Source organism: Alexandromys fortis, unplaced genomic scaffold (genome assembly GCF_014885135.2).
Source record: "Alexandromys fortis isolate MF-2015 unplaced genomic scaffold, M_Fortis_MF-2015_v1.1 scaffold_35, whole genome shotgun sequence".
In the NCBI taxonomy this organism is placed as follows: domain Eukaryota; kingdom Metazoa; phylum Chordata; class Mammalia; order Rodentia; family Cricetidae; genus Alexandromys; species Alexandromys fortis.
Genome location: NW_026067913.1, coordinates 6,385,304 through 6,411,050, shown reverse-complemented (window position 1 = coordinate 6,411,050; position 25,747 = coordinate 6,385,304). Strand labels below are relative to the sequence as shown.

At 36.4% G+C, this 25,747-nt stretch overlaps 1 protein-coding gene across 5 annotated transcripts in view; it reads right to left on the bottom strand.

Annotated features, from left to right (window-relative positions):
• Positions 1–25,747, bottom strand: part of Ralgapa1 (Ral GTPase activating protein catalytic subunit alpha 1) — a 198,586-nt gene that overhangs the window by 57,781 nt on the left and 115,058 nt on the right. For all 5 annotated transcript variants that reach the window (XM_050138855.1, XM_050138852.1, XM_050138853.1 and 2 more), the window contains 6 exons: positions 23,550–23,618; positions 18,440–18,574; positions 17,874–18,057; positions 9,219–10,080; positions 6,099–6,170; positions 573–696 (listed from right to left, as the gene is read on the bottom strand). In XM_050138855.1, the coding sequence (XP_049994812.1) occupies positions 573–696; positions 6,099–6,170; positions 9,219–10,080; positions 17,874–18,057; positions 18,440–18,574; positions 23,550–23,618 (1,446 nt within the window). The remainder of the gene's footprint in view (positions 1–572; positions 697–6,098; positions 6,171–9,218; positions 10,081–17,873; positions 18,058–18,439; positions 18,575–23,549; positions 23,619–25,747) is intronic.

Genomic DNA, 25,747 nt, shown 5'->3' with positions numbered 1-25,747 from the left:
CATTACAGACTCCTCCACTGTGCCTACCTTTTATATGGGTGCTGGGGATCCAAACTCAGGTCCTCATGCTCGCTAGGTAAGCTCACAAGCAACTGATCCATCTTCCCAGTCCCTCTTGTAACTATTTCTTTTTTTTAAGAATTTATTTATTTTTAATTTTTTAAAAATATTTATTTATTTAGTATACAGTATTCTGTCTACTTGTATGCCTGCAGGCCAGAAGAGGGCGCCAGACCTCACTACAGATGGCTGTGAGCCACCATGTGGTTGCTGGGAATTGAACTCAGGACCTTTGGAAGAACAGGCAGTGTTCTTAACCGCTGAGCCATCTCTCCAGCCCCCTTGTAACTATTTCTTAAACAGTATAGCAGAGCAATGGAATATACAGCATTTAGACTACTTTGGATAAGTAACTTAGGTATGCTTTAAAGTATACAGGGGGATACACATTAGTTTTAGTCAAGTATTCCACTGTTTTGTATGAGGGACTGGAACATCCTTGGATTCTGGTATCTGAAGGTTGACTGAGGGCTAAATATAAAATGATGGTTGGTATAACCTAAAAACAATACCTCCCATCCAAGACCAGCTACAAAATCTTCATATGCTTGACTTCCTCCTACATTGGTGAGAATGGAGTATTTATCTTCTTGTCCTTCAGCAACGTAAAATACTGCAATCTTGTGTGTCTCTCGGCTACAAAAACAAAAGGTTACATCATTCATTTGTCTGCTTATTAAATTCCATATACAGAGAATATGAAAAAGACTTAGATGCTATAGTCCACAGAAGAAGGTAACTAATTGCAATTTAAATAAAGGAATCAAAAAAGTAACAAAATTGCCACTGGACCAGAAGAAAGGTATGGTTACTTCTGACTGGAAAAACTAATACTTAAAGTAATAATGAATTAGGTAAAGGTACGAATTTGGAAAATGAAGGCAGAGTATGGACAAGAATAGATATATATGGATGCATGATCATCTAAAGAGTTGTTCATTGCGCAGCGTGACTGAATCTCAGCGTCACTGAAACTCAGTGACAGTTTTAGAATTAAGCAACCATCAGTAGGTAGTGTATTCCTTCAAACTGCATACAACAACAGAATATGAACATACATACATACATACACAGATACACACACACAGATACACACACACATATATGCATGGGTTAACTGCCAAATTCTTGGACATTTAACTTTTAGTTTTCTCTGAATTTAAAAGTGTTCACAAAGGCACCACACTACTGTTAATGTTATAGTACTCTCCACAAGCCTAGATTCGGTTCAGCCACTGTCACAATCTGGGCTTTCCATCTTACAAGAATTGTCAAACTGATTCTAAAATTCAGAGCAAAATATAATAGACTCAATAGACAAAACAAACTGAGAAAGATAGAGTTGACAGTTGAAGGAATCTTTTTTTTTTTTTTTTTTTAAGGCAGGGTCTCTCAGCACAAGGGCGTCCTGGAACTCACGCTAGACCAGGCTGGCCTTGAACTCAGACGTCTGCCTGCCTCTGCCTCCGGAGGACTCATACTTTACAGTCTCAAAACTTGTGGCAAAATGAATCAAGGCACAACCTGACAACAATCAAATGCCTAGAAATGAAAAGCTCTCACTATGGAGCTGAGTCCAGTCTAGAACTTACTACGTAGCATAGCTAGCCTTCCAAGTTTGCCTCAGCCTCTCCAGTGTTTACATTATACAATTGCCAAGTCTAGTTGGTCAGCTGTGTTTTGATAATGGTAAAACTGAAATTAGGTGAGGAAAAAAACAAGTGGTGTGGGAAAAGAATGAAGTCAAACTCTTACATCATTTAAAAAAGTTAAATCAAAATGAATCATAGGCCCAAATATAAGAGCTGAAACTATTCAAGTCTCAGAAAGAATTGCAGGATTCTGAGTTAGGTCAGGTCTTAATTTTATTAGTAAAGAAGAACCCTTACTAATCTCCACCATAGTATAAAAAAAGCCATTATCAGCCCTGAATTTACAGTGCTACAGATGATATCAAAAATAGTGAAATGACAACCTAAATCATGAGAAAAATATTTGTAAGTTATAACTAATGGAGAATTTGAATCTAGAAATGTATAAAGAACTCTTACAATGCAATACTAAAAAAAAAAAAGAAAAGAAAAGACTGGCAAAGATGAACAGGAGAAATGGCTCAGCAGTTAAAGGAATTGGCTTCTTTATGATGACTCAGGCTCAGTCCCAGCACCCACACAGAGGCTACAACTATCTATAAATCCAGTTCCAGGGCATCTAACATCCTCTTCTGGTTTCTGCAAGCAACAGGCACACACATGTTGCATATACATATATACAGACACACTATACATATGAAATAAAAATATCTTTAAAAAATGACAGGCGAAGAATTTCGTTTCCTAGGATGTCTGTGACAAAGAATATGAACTAGGTGGTTTTGACAATGCTGTCTCTGAAGGCAAGGGGTGGTGGCTGTAGCAATCCTCTGCATTCTTCACATTCTACTGTATCTGGGAATCTCCCTGGCCACTTACATTCTATGTACATGTCTCCTTCTTATAAGAACAGCAGCGAGATTTGGGAGCAAATTTAATCCAGTATGACCTTATCTTAATTTTAACTGTGTCCTGATTTCCAAATTACACTCTGAGTTTCTGGGTAGACAGGAAAAATTTGGAAGACATCATTTAATCCTATACAAATTTGAATATATCCTTTTCGATATTGTATATCCAAAAGATAAACTAATGGCTATTTTAATTACTTAAAAATGCCTCATATTATATGGCAAATCAAAAACACAAGATATGACTCCCTGTTCTACGAAGCTGAATTTAAAAGGTGGGCAGTAATGAGCAGGCCATGACAGAGAAGCAGAGCCTGCACACACGGCTGGTTAGGATCAGAAAAGCTGCAGCTTCTATACAAATCAGGTTGCCATTTACTCAACAAATTAAATGAAAATCAGCTCTAAAATTGGATTGTACTAATGCTTATTCGGTAAACACATTGCTATTAACATACTAGTTAATAACTGTGTTTCAATATTGGTCTGTCAATTTTAAAGCTGCACACTAAGACAACAAGACGTCAATAACAAGAGAAGATGTTGAGCAAGATGCCACATGGAAACACTTAATACTTTTCTTCCCAATTTTATTTTCAAACCTAACACTGCTCAGATTTTAAAACATGCCTAAATTGGAATTAAATTCAGTGGATATTGCAAATCAAACCAGGGCCCTCTGCAAGTACAACAAGTGCTCTTGGAATTGCTGTGCCAACTCTCCAAATATATACAGTTTTTATGCTGAAATATAATAGACACCAATGAGTTAAGAAATTCAAACTACAGGAGTATCTGAATGGAGGCTAAAAAAGAATTTTGAAGAGGAAAGGGAAGGGAGAAATGTTGCACTTATGTTATAATCTCAAAAATAAAAAAAATGATAACATATATCACCACTATTTTATTTTTATTTTATTTTAATATTTACTAAAAAAAATCCTACAGGATAAGCTGCTTTCATAGCATGATCAAAATGGTCTATTTTAAACAATCAATAGCTTTTCCTGAAGAAGGAAAGAAGAGGCACTCTCACTAAAATCAGGACAGACAAGGATGTCCATACACTTTTTCAACCTTACTTACTATTAACCTCAAAGTTCTAGTCGGCACATAGATATAATCAAAACTGACTATCAGAAAAGAGACTGCAGATAATGACTGTATACCTAAACAAATCTAAAAGAAAGATGACCAAAACCAAAAGATGCTTAAAAGCAGTATGAAAGCTCACTAAAGTGTTGGATACAAGATAAATATTAAAAGTGAAAAAAAAAAAGCCAATATAATATCAGGGACTGGAGAGATGACTCAGCCATTAAATGCTAGGCTCACAACCAAAATGTCAAAAATATAACATTGGAGATCCTATTTAGAATTAACAATAAGATAACAAAATACCCAGGAATTACTCACATAGGTATGGTTTGGGTCTCAAAATAAGTAAAAAGATATTAACATAATTATGTACAGAAAATGTATTATATAGCTGTAATAAACTAAACATTAATATATGTACAAAAACAGACAAATCAATAGAAATACACATAGCTTTGAAGTACAAAGTTTAAATGTTTGATAAAGGCTACAGTAAATCAATAGGAAAGATTATAGAGTTAATTTAAGAAACTATAGAAAAAATATTTATTTATGTATTATTTTTATAGATTTATTTTTATTATTGTTATTTATGTGTATATGTGTGTCTACAATGGGTATGCACATGTTCATGTTAGTGCCTGTGAAAGGGAAAGGAGGGTATCAGGTCTTCTAGACCTGGAATTACAAGGCAGTAAGTAGTGAGCCACCTGACATGGGTGCTGGGCACTGAGCTCTGGTCCTCTCCGAGGGAAATACCAGCTTTTAACCACTGAGTCATCTCTCCAACTCTACCCTTTCCTAAATTTTTTTTATTAACTGTTACTATTATTATTGTCATTACTATTATTATTATGTGTATACGTGTGCACGTAGGGTGGTCAGAGGACATTTTCTAGAAGTTGTATACGTGTGCACGTGGGTGGTCAGAGGACATTTTCTAGAAGTTGTACACGTGTGCACGTAGGTGGTCAGAGGACATTTTCTAGAAGTTGGTTCTCTTCTCCCATGTGAGTCACAGGAATTGAATTCAGGTCATAAGGCTTGAAAGATATCTTTATATGATAGATACTTTTATATACCATAATTTAAAAAATACATTCTAGAAAGAATAAAGAACTAAAAGTAAAATATAATTATCTTAAACAAATAAAGATTTATTAAAAATACAGAATGAATGATTTCAACACAGAACTCTGTAAGCACAATAAGTGATTGAGGAAACGAAAGAAAAATACTAAGAAAGATGACTATGCAAAAATGAATAAATTCCATCAATCTGAAGCTCAAAACTGAAAGATAAACAGTTTCCACAGACATAAAATAATCCTTCACACACACACACACACACACACACAAATAAATGCAAAAAATTTAAAGAGACCATGCTGAAGAAAGCCAAAAGCACTTCAACAAAAGCAGTTAGGAAATATAGAAGTGAGTTAATGGTGACATTTCCACATATATTTGGTAGAAAGCAGCATGAAAGGAATAAAGATTATAGCTTAAAAGCGTTGTAGTTTGTTTTTCTATTGCCGTGATAAAACTCTGACCAAAAGCAACCTGGGAAGGAAAGAGTTTATTTCATCTTACAGGTTACAGTCCACCATCCAGGACAGCCAAGGCAAAAACAAGGCAGTTAATGAAGCAGAGACCATGGCAGGACAATGCTTACTGACTTGTTCCCAGGCTCATGACCAGCCACCTTTGTTATACAACCCAGAACAACTTCCCTAAGGATGGCACTGTCCACAATGGGCTAGGCGCTCCTACATCAGAAAATGCCCCACAGACATGCCCACAGGCCAATCCCATGGAAGCAATTCCTTAAATGAAATTCCCTTTCCTGAATGTGTCAAGCACATTTGTGAATACAAAGAAATACAAGACAAAAAGATTCCTTTTTGAAGAGGACAATACCCAGGCAGAAGAGAGGCAAATTGGAGCAATGAGTGAATAAAAGGGTAACGTTTCCAGAACTGAAAGCGAATAAACGGCTCAGCACAGGGCTCTGAAGGATGCAGAGATGCTCATGTAGCAAAGGTACGTATCAGTTCAATTCACTCTGAATTACTGTACAACAGTGATGTCATACATAGCAGGCAGCTTTATTCAGACTGGCTTTCCAATCCGTCTCAAGCATCAGAACAAGGAGTGAGCTATGATTAAGTACTGTACAGAAGTCTAAGGATATTTTATACATTCAACTGGTTTTCTCCAATTCAAAAGATGATTGTGAAATGCATACAAAGAATATAAGTGATTCAAATATATCAAGCATCTTAATGAGGTTCTAAATTTTTCTTAAAATTAATTTATCTAAGGTCCACACAGTTTCCATTAAAAAGGCTGTAACTTGACAGTACAGCATTACAGTTTATACTGCTAATAGCTGAGTGTTTCCAGTTGTAAATATGAAAGTTTCCCAACAACTCACCACTGCCTTGAATCCAAGTTCCTAAGTTCTCTAAGCAGCTTTTCATTTTTCTTCAGGAGATGGAAGCTCCTCCTAAATAGAGAGATTTATAAACATTTTATACCTTTGCAGGGAAGGACAAGACAGTCTGAAAATACTTCCCATTCTACTCATACAACTTTTTACACTTTTCTTGCCTTTCCATACTTCTAACACAAAGGAGAACAGACCCTAAAAAAGATGTAAAGAATATATGTCATTATTCCTCCCAGGCTTTCATTCATTTGATGATGTACCATTATCAAGGCCAGTTCAAACTCTCCTTGTAGATGTTGTGAGCATCCCAAACTTACATCCAGAGGAAAGGATACAAGTACTTCTAAGAATTTGCTTTTCCCCCTTGTTTTATATTACAAGTATTAAAACATTTTTTTTGCTGTGTGTGTGTGTGTGTGTGTGTGTGTGTGTGTGTAGTGTAGTGTATGTGGTTCAAAAGTATCAAATCAGAGGCTTACATGTACCGGCAAGTATTATATCTATATATATATGTTGTCTTTCTTTATGTATAGTATACACACACCCTGAGTCTTGTTATTACATATACATGTGTGTATGTGTATACACATATTTTATATACCCTCAGTCCTATTAGGTGTTCTTTTAAAATATGAATAAATATGCAGCTTTAATTTATGTGTACTAAATATGTAAATAAAATTAATACTTACTGTCATAAAATACAGCTTTCTATCTTTAACTTTCCTTAGGAGACAACATATAGAGTGTTCCAAAACAAAAAACTACAATGTATTTCTATCATAACTAAAGAACAATTATCTGTAGTCAGTCAAACAAAAAGCAAACTGTGCTCTTCATATAAAATGGCTTAGGGGACGGTAAGGTGGCTCAGCAGGTAATAGTGTCTGAATCTGAGTGTAACCCCTGGAACTCACATGGTAGAACAGAAATGACTCTTGCGAGTTGTTCTTTGACTTCCACACATTTGCCACTGCATGCGTGTACCCTCATTCCTCAGAAACTGCAAGAATACTGTTTAACAAATGGAAGGTTTTTTTTTTTTTTGTTTTGTTTTTTGGATTTTTCGAGATAGGGTTTTCCGTAGCTTTTTTGGTTCCTGTCCTGGAACTAGCTCAGAGATCCGCCTGCCTCTGCCTCCCAAGGGCTGGGATTAAAGGCGTGCACCACCGCCACCCTGCCAAATGGAAGGTTTTAAACCAAGCAAAACATAAATACTAAGTTAGAGGGGAGAGCAAGTCCATCTTAATATCTCACATGTACCTGAAGTATCACAGATTTATTCTATTCTTCTGCCATTTCTAAGCATCTCCCTCCTACTATAAGCTGATATACTTCTATTATTTAGAAATGATATATTTCTATTATTTAATGATAAATAAATAATGTCACCTTCCATTCTCCTACAGCTTTTGACAGCACAAAAATTAAAAACAAAATATAGAGACTGTACACAGCATGCCTAAAGTCTGTGTTCAATTCCTAATAAAAACAACAACAAAACCGACAGGCAGCATGTCAGCACACACCCATGCTCTGAGCACTTGAAAGGTGGGGACAGAGGAACCAAGAGCTTAAGGTCACCCTCAGCTATGAAGCCAGATCAAAACTAGCCTGGATTACATGAGATCCTGTCTCAAGAAATCAGAACAAACAAAAGACTTAAATATTTATTAGCAATGCTTTACATAAAGTAATTCCTAAGTGTTTTTGTACATTATTTCTTTCTAGTATTGATATAAAAATTATTCTCAATTTAGATACTCTAGGCCAAAGTTCAAAGACAAAGTATCTTTAACCTAGATTTGATTTAAGTCCAACATTCTTTTCATTTAACTCCTAACTTAATTACTGTAGATATTTGTTTTTGGTATTTTCCGTACCGGAGGTTAAACACAAGGCTTTGCAGGAGGTAACTGCACCCTATCACTCCAGCCTTATCCTATAGCTATTTTGTTCTGATTTTCGAGAGAGGGTTTCTTAAAGCCCAGGCTGGCCTTGCTTACACCTTCAGAATGCTGAAATTATAGGTGTGGACCAACATGTACTCATTTCAATTTTAAGTTTTTATTAAGATCTTTTAACATTTATAAGAAAACAAAATAGGAGAAAAAAATTCTTTTCTTGATATGTTACTGAATTTTGAAATACTTTCTTAATTCAAATCTGAAACAAAAACAGTGACTGGTCTGAAAACTGATAAGCTATATAAAGGTTTATAAATTTGATTTTTTCAATTATATGAGTATAATTTCTAAGCTATATAGTTTTAGTAGTTACTATGAAAATGTTAAGAATGAATTGGATTAAATTATCTTTTTATTTCCCTGAATTTTAATATGACTCAACAGTTTCAAAACAAACCCAAACAATTTGTCTATTGCCTAAAAAACTGATTGGTGGATAGAAAATATCAGTTTTGTTTTCTTTATAAAGAATTTTTTAAAAAGATTCATGCTATTTCATATGTGCGAGTGTTTTGCTTGCATGTATACACATACCACATGCATGCCTGGTGCAGAGGTTAGAAGACGATGCTGAATCCTCCAGAAATAAAGTTACAGACAATTGTTAGCCACTATGTGGGTGCTAGGCATAGAATGTGGAGTCTTTGCAAGAACACTCCGAACCACTGAATCAACTCTTCAGCTCCCAGTGTTTTGAATTTTCTCAATTATGTGCATTGTGTATGCTTGTGTGTAGGTGAGCACAATGCCCAGCGAGGCCTGAACAGGGCACTGGACTCACTGGAGCGGGAGTCACGGCTATGGGGTGCCTACCAGGGTGCTAGGAACTAAATTTGGATCCTCTGAAAGAGCAGGATATACATTCTTAGCCGTTGAGCCACCTCTCTAGCACGGTAGGTAGAATTTAATAAGAAAAAGAATACAGACTTTTTTTTTTTTTCTCTTTTTGGTTTTTTTCAAGACACATTCTCACTATGTAGCTTTGGCCATCCTGAAATTTACTCTGTAGACCAAGCTGGCCTTGAGCTCACAGACATCCACCTCCTTCTGCCTCCCAAGTGCTGCTATTGCCTGAGACTAAAATTCTTGATCAGAAGAACTAATGTTTGGGGGGGAGGAAAACTTCTCCTCTCCTTACCGTTTGTCCCAGGAATTCATTCCCAATATACTAAGAAGCAATCTGCAGTAATAGAATGCTGACTGAGGCTTCTGAGGTGTTGGCTCATCTTGTTCTGAGGCTTTCATGTTCAAATCATTAAAGTGCTTCTCCACAAACTCCTTTTCTTCCGTGTATTGCTTAAGGATAGCATTAATGACATCGTTCTCCTGCTTTTCAGAAATGCACACAGGTTGTGGAGCAGGAACATTGAGGGAGACCCCAGTTCTCTGCAAGCATTCAGGACTTGTAGTGCCTAAATACTGCAGGAGCTCATCAAGAGCATCTTCCTCCTCCCTTATTGTAGACCAAGTTGGTACAGTTTCTCTAAATCTTCTAAGCTGGAGAGAAAGATCATCTTTTACTGTCATGTTTTCTAAGCATTCATTAGATGTAGGAGGCTCTTCTGGTTTCTCTTGGTGAGACATTGAAAGTATGAAAGATGTAGGTTCAGACAAACCACTCACAATGGGTGGCCCATACAGTATGGCAGAATCCCATGAGTACTTTCCAGAGAGGTCACGCACTATGATTCTAACGTTTGAGTTGGCTGACACAAGGCCAGCGGCTAGCCCTCCTCCAGGCATACTCTCTTCTGCTCTTATCTGGATACAAGACACCAAGGTTGTGTTATTCAGCACAAAGAACTGAATGTTCGGACTTTCAAACAGCTCAGGAGAAAGTTCAGTACTCTCACTGTAATGATTGTCATGGTTTTCACAGACCTGACTGGTCAGCATGGCAGGACCACCACTCATTGGGTAATGGCCCAAGTGATTCACCAGATGGGTAATAACAGTACGGGCTGCTATCGAGATCAATCCTTGTTGCATTTGAGTTTTCACTGAAAAAAAAAAAGAAGGAAAAAAATCACAAATGAAAGAAATAATACTGCTTCCCAGGAATCATAAAACATATTAGAAAAGAAATGAGGACTTTAACACATTGTTAACATCACAACCAAATATCTGAATAAACATTAATGCATACCATCTAGCTTTCTTATTATAGGAATAATGGCAAAGAGTAGAGGAAACTTTACTGATGAAGTAGTTTATTTTATAAGGAAGCCCTTTTGAAACTGTTGCTAATGGATGCACAATTTAAACAAAAGCTTTTAAATGTAGATCACCTTTGAAGATCAAAAGTATCAGAAATCAATTCCCTGAAATACACTAAGCATCCAAATTAAAAAGCCAATGAAATCTATCTAACTGATATGTTTATCTCATGAAGACATTCCAAATTTAGAGACATAGTCTGCAGCATCTTTAAATGTCATTTCATTCTGGGTTTTACTGATGATAAAAAGTACGTCAGAGAAAAGTGGTATTTAAATAGGGAAACAGTAAACCCTTATATGACAAGGAAACTTTAAAGGCCAAACTCCAAATATAAGCTGTGGGGGCTGGAGGAATGAGTCATTGGTTAAGAGTACTTGCTGCTCTCTCAGAGAACCCAAGGTTTGGTTCCTAGCACCCAAATCAGGAGGCTCACAACTGCCTGTAAGTCTGGCCCAAAGTGATACAATCTGCCTCTTGCTTCCATGGGCACTGTACTTATGTGCATATACCCTATAAGAGACATTTATACACATAATTAAAAACTAAACCTAAAAAAATATGGGCAGAGGTATAGTTCAGTTGTAGAAAATTTGCCTAACAACAGCGAGGCCCTAAGACTTTATAAAAAATATAAACAAATAAAAACAAAATAAAAATTAAAAGCTGATAATAAGTCTACTTGTTCAGATGTTACAGCATTTTAAGTAAGTTTTGTGGATCAATATGCTCTAGTCTAGAAGCATGTGAAAAGCATTTTTCCTTCCCTATTCACATTAGGAAACCAGCTGAGCATATTCATGAGTATGAATATGAAAGAGCAAGATAAGAAAAATCAGACAACGCAGTAGTTTTAGAGGCCTGGAAAAGCAAGATGTCTGACTTACATTAGGACCTGAAGGAGGACAGAGGAAGAGAATATGGGGAGGGAGGGTGGTTTGAATGAGATGACCCCATAGGTCTTGGGCATCTGCATACTGTGTCTATATCCAGTTGGAGGCTATTTGGAGGATTACGACTTGTGGCCTTGCTAGAGGAAATATGCTACTGTAGATGAGCTTCCAAGCGCCATTTCAAGTGAGCTCTCGGCTGCAGCTGCAGCACCCTGCCTGCCTGCCTCCATGTTTCCTGCCATAACTGTGATGGTCTCCAATCCTGAAATCAAAAGTTCAGATAACCCTCTTCTTTCTGGTCATGGCGTTTTATTACAGCAACAGAAACAGACCTAAGACAGAAGATGAAGACAAAAGCCACAGAAAGAGGTAGGGTACAAAGCCAACTACTAAAATGTTGGGCCATGATATATACAGACAAGTGCTTTGTCATTTTCCAGGGAATCATGGAGATGTACAAAACTAAGTAAATAAGTTCCAAGATGTATATGGGTTTATGGCTAGGTGGAGTTCCCTAGAGGGTGGGCTGGGTAGGTAGCTCTTAGAAGGCAGGTGGTCACCCAGCTGTGAGTGCCAATGGAGTAATAAACTTGATACTGAGGGACCTGTCCCAAAACAAAGCTGCTGCTGCAGTTCTAAGGTGAGATGATGTAGAGGCCGGTATTGGAGTGGTGTTAGGAGACTGGGAGGAGACTGTTGCTGGTAAGGATGCATTAGATTTCATGCCAGAAGAGGATGCTGTGTCATGAGGGGTGGGGAGGAGTTGGTGCTCTGCCTCTGCTAAGATTTAGACAGGAATCCTGTTGAAATAAGGGCGGCGGGGCTGCGTCCCCAACACCCCGGCCGCTTGGCTAGCTTATGCCCGAAATAACAACACACAAACTGTATTCATTTAAGAACTGCTTGGCCCATGAACTCTAGCCCTTACAGGCTAATTCTTGCACCTGGACTAGCCCATTTCTAATCATCTGTGTAAGCACCCCAAGGTGCGCTTACAGGGAAGATTCTAGCCTCCGTCCATGCTGTCGGGGAGCAGAGCAGAGTCTGACCTCACTTCCTCTTCCGCCCAGAATTCTATTCTGTTTCCTCCTCCCATCTATCTTTTAACCTATCAGGGCCAAGGAGTTCCTTTATTGCTTAACCAATGAAATCAACAGATTGATATATGACACTCCCACATCACTCCCACATCAGAATCCCATTATCCTGTAAGAACAGCCCAGGCTTACATGTCAAGATGAATTAAAAACTCTTATGTACAAGGCTCAACATAATAAATACAATATAAACTATACAATTTTGATAGCATTATAAGGGTACAACTTTTAAACATTTCTCTTTTGAACTTGCTTATAAATAAACCCCAAGAATGGTTCAGCTCATCCTGTAGAACATAAACCTCAAGCCTGGGCATTAGTCTCCCCTATACATCCTCTGCCCAAAGAAGGAGACAGAGAATTTAGTTGAAAAGAGCTTGTGGAACAGGACAAGGAGGTGCACGGATGTAATCTTGCACTTGGGCAGGCTGAGAATCAGGGGGAACTCAAGGATGGCCTGAATACATAGTAAGACCCAGCTCAAAATTCACGAAAATTAAAAAAAAAGACTTATTCACTTAAATACTCATCAAATGCTTTAAGTAGAATACAAAACCAGCAAGCCATAAAACTGCTATAATCTACTATAATTATTAACACTGAAAATACTTAAGGATAAATTTGAATTTTAAATATGAGCAAAATCATTTTTCTCATAAGTTGCTTTGCTAAATTCAGGATATATGTATATATATATGAAAAGACCAAAATCTTTTATCTTGTTAACTGGGTATTAGATTTATTATTGTTTTTGAGCAATAAACTAAAGAAATATCTCTCTCATACTTACCTGCTAATATAGAAAGAAGACAAAAATTCTCTAATTTAAAAATTAAAATAAAAATTTAAAATAACCAGTCTGGTGAGAAAATGCAAAATGGAGATACCAATGCTTCTAAGGCACTGTAAAACCAGCATTCATTAAATAAACCCAGCTAGTCAGGGTTATCTGTTCAGATCGTCACGTTAAACAAGCCCTACATCATTTGCGGCAAACCCATAATTACAGATTATTATGGCATACAAAAGCAGCAAGCCATAAAAAGCTGCTGCAATTCACTGTGCTGTAAAAGACATGCAGAGGAAGTTAATTTTGGCAAATGCTTTAAATATTAGCTTTGTATAATATGTATAGGTGAAACTATAATTAGGGAAGAATGGATCTTTGGAGCCTCCTTTCACTCTGGCCCTGCAAATGATGACTTTTTTTTTTTTCTAATAAAATACTGCCATTTGACAAAAAGCCAAATTCACTACCTTCCCTTGTTCTGTGGTAAATTTAATAATTATAGCCACTCTTGCCAATAGTTTTCAAATCACTTTTCAATCCAATACTGAGCTGATTATGGGCACTCTATGTTTAGAATTCGTTGGCCAAAAAAGTACTTGAAGACAATGAAGCATGTCTTAGACAAGGACACAATGATCAGTCAACTCTGCCTTTAAAAAAGCCTCAAAAAAATCCCTACAAAGCACCCACCCCAAACCAAGCAAACCCGCTGCGTGTAGTCCAGAGCCCAGAGGCTTGAGTAAAGCAGTGTCACCTGTTGATACATCACGCAGGTCCTCGATTCTGAACTGACGTGAAGCACAAAAGGGAGCAGCATGACAGACAACAAAAGGATGGAGTGTTTTGCTGTCAGCATTAAGCTCACCTTTAAATATCTTTTCCTCTACTTATTGTACTCTATAGTAAATTTTATATAAAATACATTAAAACTTTTTTGGGGGTGGAGTGAGATGGCTGAGCAGACAAAAACAATTGCTACCAGGCCTGATGACTTGAGTTCCATCCCGAGGCCCCACACAAGAGAAAGCACAGAACTGACTCCCACAAGTTGTCCTCTGACGGCCAACACATGTGTGCATATGGACTCTACATATTTTTTAAAGTAATAAAAACCCTTTCTATAAGCAAATTCTGTTTATTATTGTCTAAAATATACTGTCTTAGAATGTTTCCATTAAATATAAAGAACAATCATCTTTTTCCATAATATTGAGTAAAATAAACACTGTACTCTGTGATATCTAAAGAGAAAGATTTTCATTACTATCAATTATTGTCTAAGTTTTTTTTGTCCTATTACACTACCCAGAATGATTTTCAGAGCTAAGTAATAACAAATTTTTATGTTCCTATTATTTTATGTACTTGTGCTCTAGATAATTACTAGCAACTTATTCAATTATGTTCAACTCAAAGCTGGTTTGATCAATTTCCTTGACTTTCCAAAAAAAATTTTATTTATTAATTTAAAACCATTTTTTTTTTAAATTTTACATACCAATTCCGGCTCCCTGACCTCTCCACCCCATCCCCCATCAAAGGATAAGGCCTCCCATGTGGAGTCAACAAAGTCTGTCCACAACACTTGAGGCAGGACCAAGGCCCTCCCCGCTGTATCTAGACTGAGCAAGGTATCCCTCCACAGGAAATGGGCTTCAAAGAGCCAGTTCATACACTAGGGAATGTTATTTAATCTTGGCTTCTAAACTTCCAAAGAATCTGGTTAAGTTTCTACAGCTTGTATGATCAACTGCTATTTCAATGAGGTTTTGCTTGTTTGTTTTGTTTTCATTTAATTTTTATTTTATTTTAACAGAGGAGAAAACAAAACAAAACAAAAACCCAGAGTAGTTTCTTGATGTGAAGTACATGTAGGTAAGCGTTAGTGGACTTCATGTATATGCACCAGACTAGAAGCAGTTGTTAAACAGACAATCTAGAAGAGGAAACAAGTACTTCACTATATCTTTTTCCCTGTTGTTCAGAGTCAAACCAGCTTTTAAAGCATTTGTTGCAGGAAATATAAAGCACTCTGCCAATAAGAAGACGTATTTGTTAGTGTACTAGAATACCTAGTGATGCAGCAAATTATCCTCTTCAGATACTTTTTAAATGTGTCAAAACCCAACTTTAATATAGTAAGTGGAGTCCTGGAAGTTGAGACATAATTAAATAGATAAAAATGTTACTGCAGGATTAGTGTAGAGATTACAATGATCTTGAAGGTTTTACTGCGTGATCTGAACCGTTCCAGCTATACCCTGATGCACCTCACTCAGCGGTTAGCCATTCCAGTTAACAATCATGGTAGTCGCTTATGATTCTAAGCACCATGATCTCTTTAAGAACAGAAATACTTCCCCATGCAGGCTTGATTCTAATTCTAGTTTATTTAAAACATTAGTAAAACTGCTGGGTTTTCAATGTTACAATGTAAAAGAAAATGTCACCATACTTTTTTCTTATTTCTCTTTATTCATCAAAAATAAAGCTCCAATTTCCTTGACTTTTAATTTCATAACTTCAATTCTATGTATGTCATCAATCTATTATTAGGGTCAAGTCTTAACTCTTTTTAATCATTTGCAACTTTTTTTTTCTTTTTATGTTGGAAAAACCAAACTCTTCCTTCATAGACTACTCTTTAACCATAATTCCTAGTCCAATTGTGTAATTTTTAAAGGTTTATTTATTCATGTATTTTATGCATGAATGCTCTGTCTTCATACACACCAGAAGAAAAAATATGATCCCATTACAGATGGTGTGAGCCATCATGTGACTGCTGGGAACTGAACTCAGGACCTCTGGAAGTGCATCCATCTAATTGTATTTGAGGAGCCCTTGAAAAAAGCCCTGGAAAGGTGACTGGCTAGATCTCTAGGCTCCACTCTAGCGAAGCTTTATTTTAAAAAGTTTTACAAATTGGGCTTCTTTATAAAACTTTCTTGAAGAAATTCTACTCCCTAAAACACCACTGTATGAGCTGCTGGCATAGTAGACCAACTCTCAGTGACTCGCAACCATGGGTGCAGATGACTCACAGGTAATGATTGCTGCAGCCTTGGAAAGCCCAGCAATCTTAGAAGACAGACCATCAACATCTCTTGAGGGAACTGGAGTATCCATAGTCTAATGGGGGCTAAACTGAGAACCACTATTTTATTTTCTTATACCATCCACATCTACTTTCTCGCTAGCTGTTGGTTACTCCTAGAAGCAGTTCTTCACCAAACTTGGGTTCCAGATGTAAACAGCAAACCAATATTCTGATATTTATAGTTCCTTTGCCTGATTAGACTCACCTCACTAACTGATGACTAGTTCAACCAAAAGTTTTTGATAGTTTATTTTTCATTGGGTTCTTCATGACTCTTACCAATTCCTTTAATTCACTCTCATTTTTCTTTCCTTTCTAGTATCAAATAAGGGCAAATCCTAGCACTAATGAGTCCCAGTATACTTGTTCATGGACTTTATTCTTTAAATAGTACTCTACTCACTTATTTTGAGTAAATTCAATTACTTCAATATCCCTCAGTATCAATGGACTCAATTCACCAATAAAAAGACACAGGCTAACAGAATAGATATGAAAACTGGATTAATCATTCTGCTATACACAAGAAACGCATCTCAACATCAAAGATAGACATTATCTCAGAGTAAAGGGTTGGTAAAGTATTTTCCAATCAAATGGACCTAAGAAGCAAGTTAGTGTAGCTGTCCTAATATCTAACAAAATAGACCTCAAACCTAATTTAATCAAAAGAGATGGAAAAGGGCATTCTATACTCAAAGAAAATTCACCAAGCTGATGTCTCAATTCTGAACATTTATGCCCCAAATTTAAGGGCACCCACATTCGTAAAAGAAACATTACTAAAGCTTATCACATATAGAACCTCACACAGTAATAGTGGAGGATGTCAATACTTAACTCTCAGTAACGGACAGGTCATCTAGACAGAAACTAAACAGAGAAATAACAGAACTAATAGACATTATAACATAAAAGAATGTACCTTTTCAGCACCTCGTGGAACCTTCTCCAAAATTAACCACATATGTGGCCACAAAGCAAGTCCCAAAATATAGAAAACCATTGAAAAAATCCCCTGTACCTCATCGGACCATGACAGATTAAAGTTGGACTTCAACAGAAACAACAGGAAGCCTACAAACTCATGGTAACTGAACTCTCTACTTAGTTATCACTTATTTTAAGGAAATTCAACTCACTTCCTCCTTAAAAACCTCCTTCACATGATGGAAGGAGAGTTGACTCCCGTAAGTTGTCCTCTGTGCATATATACAGATACAAATCAAATATAAATTTTTTTTTAACAATCTGAGTGCTGAACTCACTATGTACTAAGGATTGTGCAAAGGATTTGCATATATAATCTCAATACTCAAAACAATTCATGCTGGAACTAATATTATTACCTGCATTTTATAAATGAGGAACTAAAATGTCTCAGGGACTGAGAGTCACTACAAATCCTGTCAGACTTCAAAATTTTCTTATTCTTCAAAAATACTATGAAATCTACAATAAAATATTTCTTAATGTAAGTCAGCCAGAATATAAAGGGAATATTATAATATGTAATATTAGTTAGTAATTGTACATATGAAGTTATTTCTTAAACTGAAAGCTATCTTATGGTAGGTAACTACATGGTTAGGCAAACAGCTATAACTAGAAACCTATTAATGAAAATAGGCCTCAAAGCATATATTGTCAGAACCCAAGCAATAACACTGACTTGAGGAAAATTAACTCACAGTACCTTCTGTTACAGGTTGGAGTTTAGAAGACCGTTCTGAATCAGGAGAGTGTAGAGGTTCAGGCTCTTTTAGACTTTCCAAATGCATAAAAGGATCATAATCTACAGACGCCAAATCAGAAAGGCTTATTGGAAAATACTTTGGATTGCTAAAACTTTGTGCTCCATATACACACCCATGTAATACCTAAGGGAAGAGAAAATGTGAAAACAAAACAAAGTAACCAGCAACATAAAAGCTTGGCAAAAACTTGAATATTTTAAATCATATCTCTTCAATGAAAATAATATTTAGCAACTCTTAAAAAGATGCATGAAACCTAATCAGTGATTCCCATATTCAACACAATCTAACCCCTCTCAAACTTCTGTGATTGAACAAGGCTGTCTTGTAAGAAGTACTCATAAATTACTTTAAGGTTCTATAAGCAAAGTCTATGTATTTTAGAAAATATCTAGTTTTAAATAATAAAATGTTATACTTAGAAATATTATTCAATACTGAATAGTGTTTCTGAAGTTTTAAAAACATTTGGTTATCAAAAATAATAAAGCAAGCAAAAATTTACCTTATAAATGCAGTTGAGGACAGATTTTTCTGTCTTATCATTTTCTGCTCCTGTAGCATGGAGTGGCTGGAGTAGTGTCTTTAAAGGTAAGGCCATGATCCAGTCCAGAAGGCAAAGAAGTAATGATACAACCAACTGTACCAACAATAAAACGAATATCAATGTAAACTTGTTAGAGAAGGGTTTCTCCACCACCACCCCCGCCCTGTGAGAAAGGGTCTCATGTAGCTAAAGATATAGGAGATGATGGTTTAATATTGATAATCAACTTGACAGGATCTAGAATCACCTAGGAGCCAAAACTGTTGTATGTCTATGAGTTTCTAAAGTGAATTGAGAGATTCTGTCTCAAAATAATAATAAGGTGGAGAACAATTAAAGGAAGACACCAAACATCGACCTCTGGCTTCAATATACATATGCACACATGTGTGCACAAGCATACACATACATACACACAGGAAAGTTGGGGAGATAAGATGGATGGGTACAACCTTAAATGTGGGTAGCACTTTGATATGCACCATGGTGCAAGACAGAATAAAAAAATGAAAGAAAGCAGGGTGTTAGTATTCTCCGCTTTCTGCTCCCTGACTACACACAGTCTGACTAGTTGTCTCACAGTCTTTCTTTAAGTTTGATTTGTCAAGTATTTTATTGAGGACAGAAGAAATACACCTGACACATTAGCCATGGATGACCCTGAACTCCTATCTTCCTGTTTTCACTTCCCAAGTGCTGAGACTACAAGCCTGTGCCAACATACCAGGTTTGTGCAGTGCTGGGGATTGAAGTCAGGGCTTTGTCAATGCTAAGCAAGCATGTTACCAAGTGAACCTTATCTCCAGATTGCCAATAAGACATTATTAGTAAGCAATAAATCACTTTACTTTTCTTGGGTTTCTAGAATTTATTACGGGAACCATAATTCATCCTAAATTCAACTATGAACACTGATATTGATAAACAATTAGTTAATTTTAACAGTAATATACATTGAGGCTGAGAGTACAGCCAGGGGACAGAACATCCTGAGCTTGACAAAAAAAAGAATAAGGAAAACATAACTGCATTCAAGTAACTAAACAAAGTTAATATATTAAAATCATGCATTTTTCCATTTTTTCTATTTGCTTATTTTTCTATGTGTATGTGGGAGCATATGTGCCAATAAGCTTGTGGAAGTCAGAGGACAACTTGTGGGAGTTAGTTTTCTCCTTCTATCATGCAGATTCCAGAAATTAAGCATAGGTCATAACCTTGGTAAGAAGCACCCTTACACACTGAACCATCTCATATCCCCAACTTTCCTGTGTGTATGCATGTGTGTATATGGAGGCCAGAGGTCCATGTTTGTTGTCTTTCTCAATTGTTCTCCATCTTATTATTTGAGACAGAATCAATCTCTCCCTGCACTGAGTGCTCACGGATGCAGCTAGACTAGCTGGATAACAAGCCCCAGGTAGCCTCTGCTTCTGCTTCCCTAGCACTGGGACTGCTGGCGTGTACCCTCATGCCTGGCTCTTTATGTGGTGATGGGGATCTGAAGTGGGGTCTTTATGCTTGCACATCAAGCACTCTACAGTCTAAGCCATCTCCCTAGCCCCCTCCATTTTCCTTTCCTTTGGTAATACTTCATTGAGTATCCTGCCAGAAAGCATTTCCTCCTTTTATTAAATAAAACCTTTCAGTTTAAAAATAATAGATACCATAACACAATACTTTTAGTCTAATACCGGGATTAGTTTTTGTGTTAGATTAAAAATCATAATTAATGCTAAATAAATAATAGTGTTATAAAAGTGGCAATCAGGCAGCAACTAGGATCTGTTCATCATTAAAGATAAACTCTCTACGTCAAGGTTTAATCCCGTTTTAACCAATGGAACCTCACAAAACCAAAACATTCCATACGATCATAAGATAGAAATTATCTATGGTGATTTGAGTAAGACTAGCTCCTGAGGGCTCATATGGAGACTCTGTTCCCACACAGTGAAACTGTATGGGAAAGATTAAGGGTGCAACCTTGTTGGAGGAGCTGCATCATCACATGCCATTTATCGGAAAAATACATGTTCTAATAAACCAACAATTGTTGAAAAACCAGCCCATAAGAAAAAACCTTTAAGATGTAATAGTATATTTACAAAGAGAACACAGGTTTGGGCTTTTCATTTGTTATAGAGGACATTACTGAGCTAGCTAGTGAAATCTAAGTAAGATTTATAGATTACATTACAATTAACAAATCAATGTTATCACCTAAATGTTGGTAGCTGTACTGCGTTTATAAAGAAGAACTGCTTGCATTTAGGAAGAACATAATGAAGTTTGTATCATACACTGTAGTATATAGAATGCATATACAACACTGCAGAGGAATAAAGTCAGTGTGGACTAAGGGGACAAAATATTTAACAAAGATTCCTCCTACTATTCTGGAAACTTCCCTATAATATGAACTTATGACCCCTGTGGGCTTACTTAACATGGAGGAGGCTCTGAGTTCCATCTTAACAAATCAACCCAAATTAGCCCCTGAAATTAATGTTCTAATGTAGAACTGAAATCAAAGTTCTGAATTGATGTCAATAGAGAGAGTAAAGGTTTTAGACTCGATCTGCCAATGATAGGCTCCTTTCTTCAGTTTCATATGTAGTAACAATTATATGACTTAACCTAAGTTTTATTTCTGTCAACTGGGGATAAAAAAATGTTTTGTTGTTATTTGTTTTGTTTTGAAGTAGCAAGAATCCCTATGAAGTGCATAGTGACAGGATTTTTTTTCTTTTTTTTTTTTTTTGAATCACCATATAAATGATCTTTACTCCTTTTTCTTTTGTTTTTCTGGCAGTGCTGAGGATCAAACACAGGGCTTCATGCAAGCTAGGCAAGTGCGCTCTAAGTGAAGTGTATTTCTAGCACGTTTTTAACCTCTGTCTACTAATATGTTTAAAATTACAATGTTATATTCACCAATAACAATAAATCTGAAATTCCTTGCTTAGACAGAGCTTACTCATGCTCTTATAAGCCTGTAATTAAGAAAGGTGTATAAACCGCATTGTAAGTGATTTGACTTAAGAAATGCCTCTCCATGCTTAACAATATTAATAGTTCTTAGATAAAATAGCAGGAGGCTTGTCTAAGTGTAATACATAAGCTTCAAACAAATTCTTGATGGAAGATGCTAAGGTAAAAGGATGAATGGAAAGGTATAAAGATGCAAAACATGGAGAAAAACCAGTGAAAATATTTTTAAAGTCAAAAGTCTAAAACATTTATATGGTCTCAAACATTCCTTATCACACATGTATGTATGTATGATGGAGGAGGGTCATACGGCCCAGGCAGTTTCTTTATTAACCAATGAAAGTAACACATAGACAGATGACCCTCCTCCATCATATATACGTAATATATATCTCCTTTGTACATACTTCTTAACCTTTATATTTATAGTTCTTAGTAAAGTATTCTTCATCTTTAAAAGGGATAGTAGAACACAGCAGTAAAAGTGGAGGAAGGGGAATAGAACAGGAAGGGTTAAATGGGGTAGGGAATGGAAGGGAAGGACAGAGGAGAGGATACAGGAAGGGACAAAGAATATTAAAGACCTTTTGGAAAAGGTCTAAAGGGGGCAGAGAAAATTCCTTCTCTTAAGAGGTGTACTTCTAGGCCTGGAATTTTGGCATACACCTTTCATCTCAGGATTCAGGAGGCAGAGTCAAGCAGATTTCTTTCTGAGTTTGAAGCCAGCCTGGTCTACAGAGAGAGTTCTAGGACAGCCAGGGCTACACAAAGAAACTCTGTCTCAAAAACAAAAACAAAGGAAGTATACTTTTAATATATTCTTGTACTCTGTTTATTGTAAATGTCTTTACCTTCCACTGATAACAGCTATAAAAAAACAAGTGACTCTTCAGTGGTAAATTTTTCTGAATCTCTAACAATATCACAATCTGGCAAGCTATATTAAAATCATTATAAGTAAACAAAATGTTTGCTAAGTTTCCTTACTACTCTGAGATTTCCAGATAGCCAAATGTTCATGAAATTAAAACTAAACTGAAATTTGTTTATTTCTTTTATTTAATGTGTATGAATATTTTGTGTACATGTATGTCTGTTCACCACTTGTACGCCTGGTGCCATTAGGTCAAAAGGAGTTGGATGCTCTGAGACTGAATTTACAGACTCCAATGAGCTTCCATGTGGTACTGGGAATCAAATCTGGGTCCTCTATAATAACAAGTGTTCTTTTTTGTTATTGTTGCTACTTTCTTTTTTCCTTTTTTTTTTTTTAAATTGATTTTATTGAGCTATACATTTTTCTCTGCTCCCCTTCCTATCTCTCCCCTCCCCTTCAACCCTCTCCCATGGTCTCCACGCTCCCAATTTACTCAGGAGATCTTGTCTTTTTCTATTTCCCATGTAGATTAGATCTACGTAAGTCTCTTTTAGGTTCCTCACTGTTGTCTAGGTTCTCTGGGATTGTGATTCGTAGGCTGGTTTTCTTTGCTTTATGTTTTAAAAATGTATGAGTGAGTACATATGATAATTCTTTCTGGGTTTGGGTTACCTCACTCAAAATAATGGTTTCTAGCTCCATGCATTTGCTTGCAAATTTCAAGCTGTTGTTACTTTTTTCTGCTGTGAATGTACCACAATTTCCTTATTCATTACCCAGTTGAGGGGCATTTAGAACAACAAGAGTTCTTTTTTTAAAGATTTATTTATTTATTATGTACACAGTGTTCAGTCTCCATGTATGCCTGCAAGCCAGAAGAGGGCACCAGATCTCAGTACAGAAGGTTGTGAGCCACCATGTGGTTGCTGGGAATTGAACTCAGGACCTCCAGAAGAGCAGTCCATGCTCTTAACCTCTGAGCCATCTCTCCAGCCCCCAGCAACAAGAGTTCTTAACTGCTGAGCCATCTCTCCAGTACATAAAATGAATGTTTTTGTATTTATGTAATAGAAAGCTATAGTTCCCCATAGTTGATTTAATACAGATGATTTATCATACAAATATTTGTACCTTTAAAATCTTAAACATTCAATACATATAATATAAATATATATTAAATTTCAAAAATAAAATTACCCTCTTGTCCATTTCATATGATGAAGCTTCTGTACTTGGCAAAAGGTGGGTGACAGTAGCTATTAGGATCTGTAGGCAAAAGATGAATAAGTAAATGAGTTTAAAACACATGACATTCATTGAATTCCCTAAAACTTAAGTACTACATGCTTAAGTGATAGAAAATCTATTGCTGTAAATTTAACATCAATATAACGTCTAAACACAGTTTCTAACCCATATACTGTTATATTAATTTGTACAATGTAAGTTTTTTAGTATATTTAACTGTTAATCATTTATAATCCTCATATACAGAATGAAAATTACAATACATAAGTTCTGTCAATGGTAAATAATTTTATACAAATTCAATTCACAAGGTCAATCAATGAGTATAAAAACAGATATTCAGGTCCATTAGAGGAAATCCAAAGACAGAGGTAAAGGATTTATAAAGATCTTTATAATCCTACCACCTCAAGAACTACATTCCTATGCCTTTCCAGATCTCCCTATCTATGCTGACTGAGCAGCCCACAACTGACATGCTTCAAAATCCAAAAATTTTACTATACACTCCAAAAGATTTTGTGGTTGGGGAGATCATGCAGTTGTAGAGTACTTGCCTAGCATACAAGACGCACTGGCTCACAGCTACAAAAACACATAAAAATGGTGGAACAGGCCAGTAATCCCAGCACTGGACAAGCAGGAGGATCAAGAGTTCTAGCTCATCCTTACTAGCCAGTAAGTTTGAGTCCAGCCTGGGCTATATGAGACTCTATCTCCAAATGTAGAAGTTTTGAGTTTTAAAGAATTTCAAAGAACATATTCCAAAGTAAGAAAACAAAACAAAACAAAAAATACTTGAAATCTGAAAATACTTCTGATAAACAAACATTTCACATAAGGAATATTCAAGATAGATATATATGCAACATGTAAATATAGTCTTTGAGATAAGTGTTTTAAATGAACACATATTAAAAGCATCAAATGTTACCTAAACACATATGAAATAGAAATATGAAATTATAAAAAGTCATTAAGGTAAATTTCATCTACTTGGAAAATACTTAAATTTCAATGACTTTTTCTTTTGAGATGCAGTACTGCTACATTGCCCAGGCTAGCTTTAAACTCCTGGGTTCAAGTGCCCTTCCGATCTGATCCTCCTGAGTAGATATCAGTATAAGTATGTGGCACTATTCCCATTTTTTTTTAAGAAAAGAGATATTTATTTTATCTACATGTGTATTTTGCATGTGTATTTGTATGTGTATCACATTCATGCATAGTAGCCCAGGAAGTCAGAAGGTGCTGAACACCCCTGGAACTCAGGAGCTGGAGCTGCAGATGGCTGTAAGTCACAATGTGGCTCTTGGTTCTTCTAGAAGAACATTAAACAGTGTTAGCCACAGAGCCATCTCTCCAGCCCCACCCACCTTTAATAATTTTTATTTTGACTTATATGTACATGTGTATGTCTGCAGGTTTGTATGCTGTTTGTGTGTGGGTGCCTGAGGAAGCCAGATAATGGTACTGATCCCATGGAGCCAACACTAAAGAAGTTGGGAGCACCTAATGTGAGTGCTGGGACTGAGTTTAAGTTCTCTGGAAGAGCAGTCAGTGCTTATAATTGCTAAGCCATCTCACCAGCCCAATCCCTAGCCTTTTTTTCCCCCTTAAATTTCTGTGTATGTTTGCCTATTTGTGGGTATGTGTATGTGAGTGCAGGCTGTGTGGAGGTCAGAGCCATCGGATCCTGTTTTAGCTGGAGATTCAGGCAGCCATAAGCCTTTGATGTATGTGCTGGGAACTAAACTCTGGTCCTATGCAAGAGCAGTAGATGCTCTAACTGCTGAGGCAGCTCTTTAGCCCCTATTCTTAGCTTTTATTTAACATTTCTTTTGTAGTAATGGTGATTGAATCTAAGCCTTGGCATGTTAGGCAAGTAATCTACAACCATGCTACTTCGTCTTTTAAATTTACTAGTTATATTAGTTAATTTTTAATTAATTAAAATAGGGTCTCACTAAGTAGTTCAGGGTGTCCTAGAATATGTAATTCTCCACCTCAGCATCCTGAGTAGCTGGTATTACAGACACCAATCACCACAAACCAGCTGTGGTGGTTTGAATAGGTACGGGTCACATAAACTCATGTGTTTAAATGTTTGGCCACAGTATGTGCCTTGTTTGAGTAGGCAGGGCTTT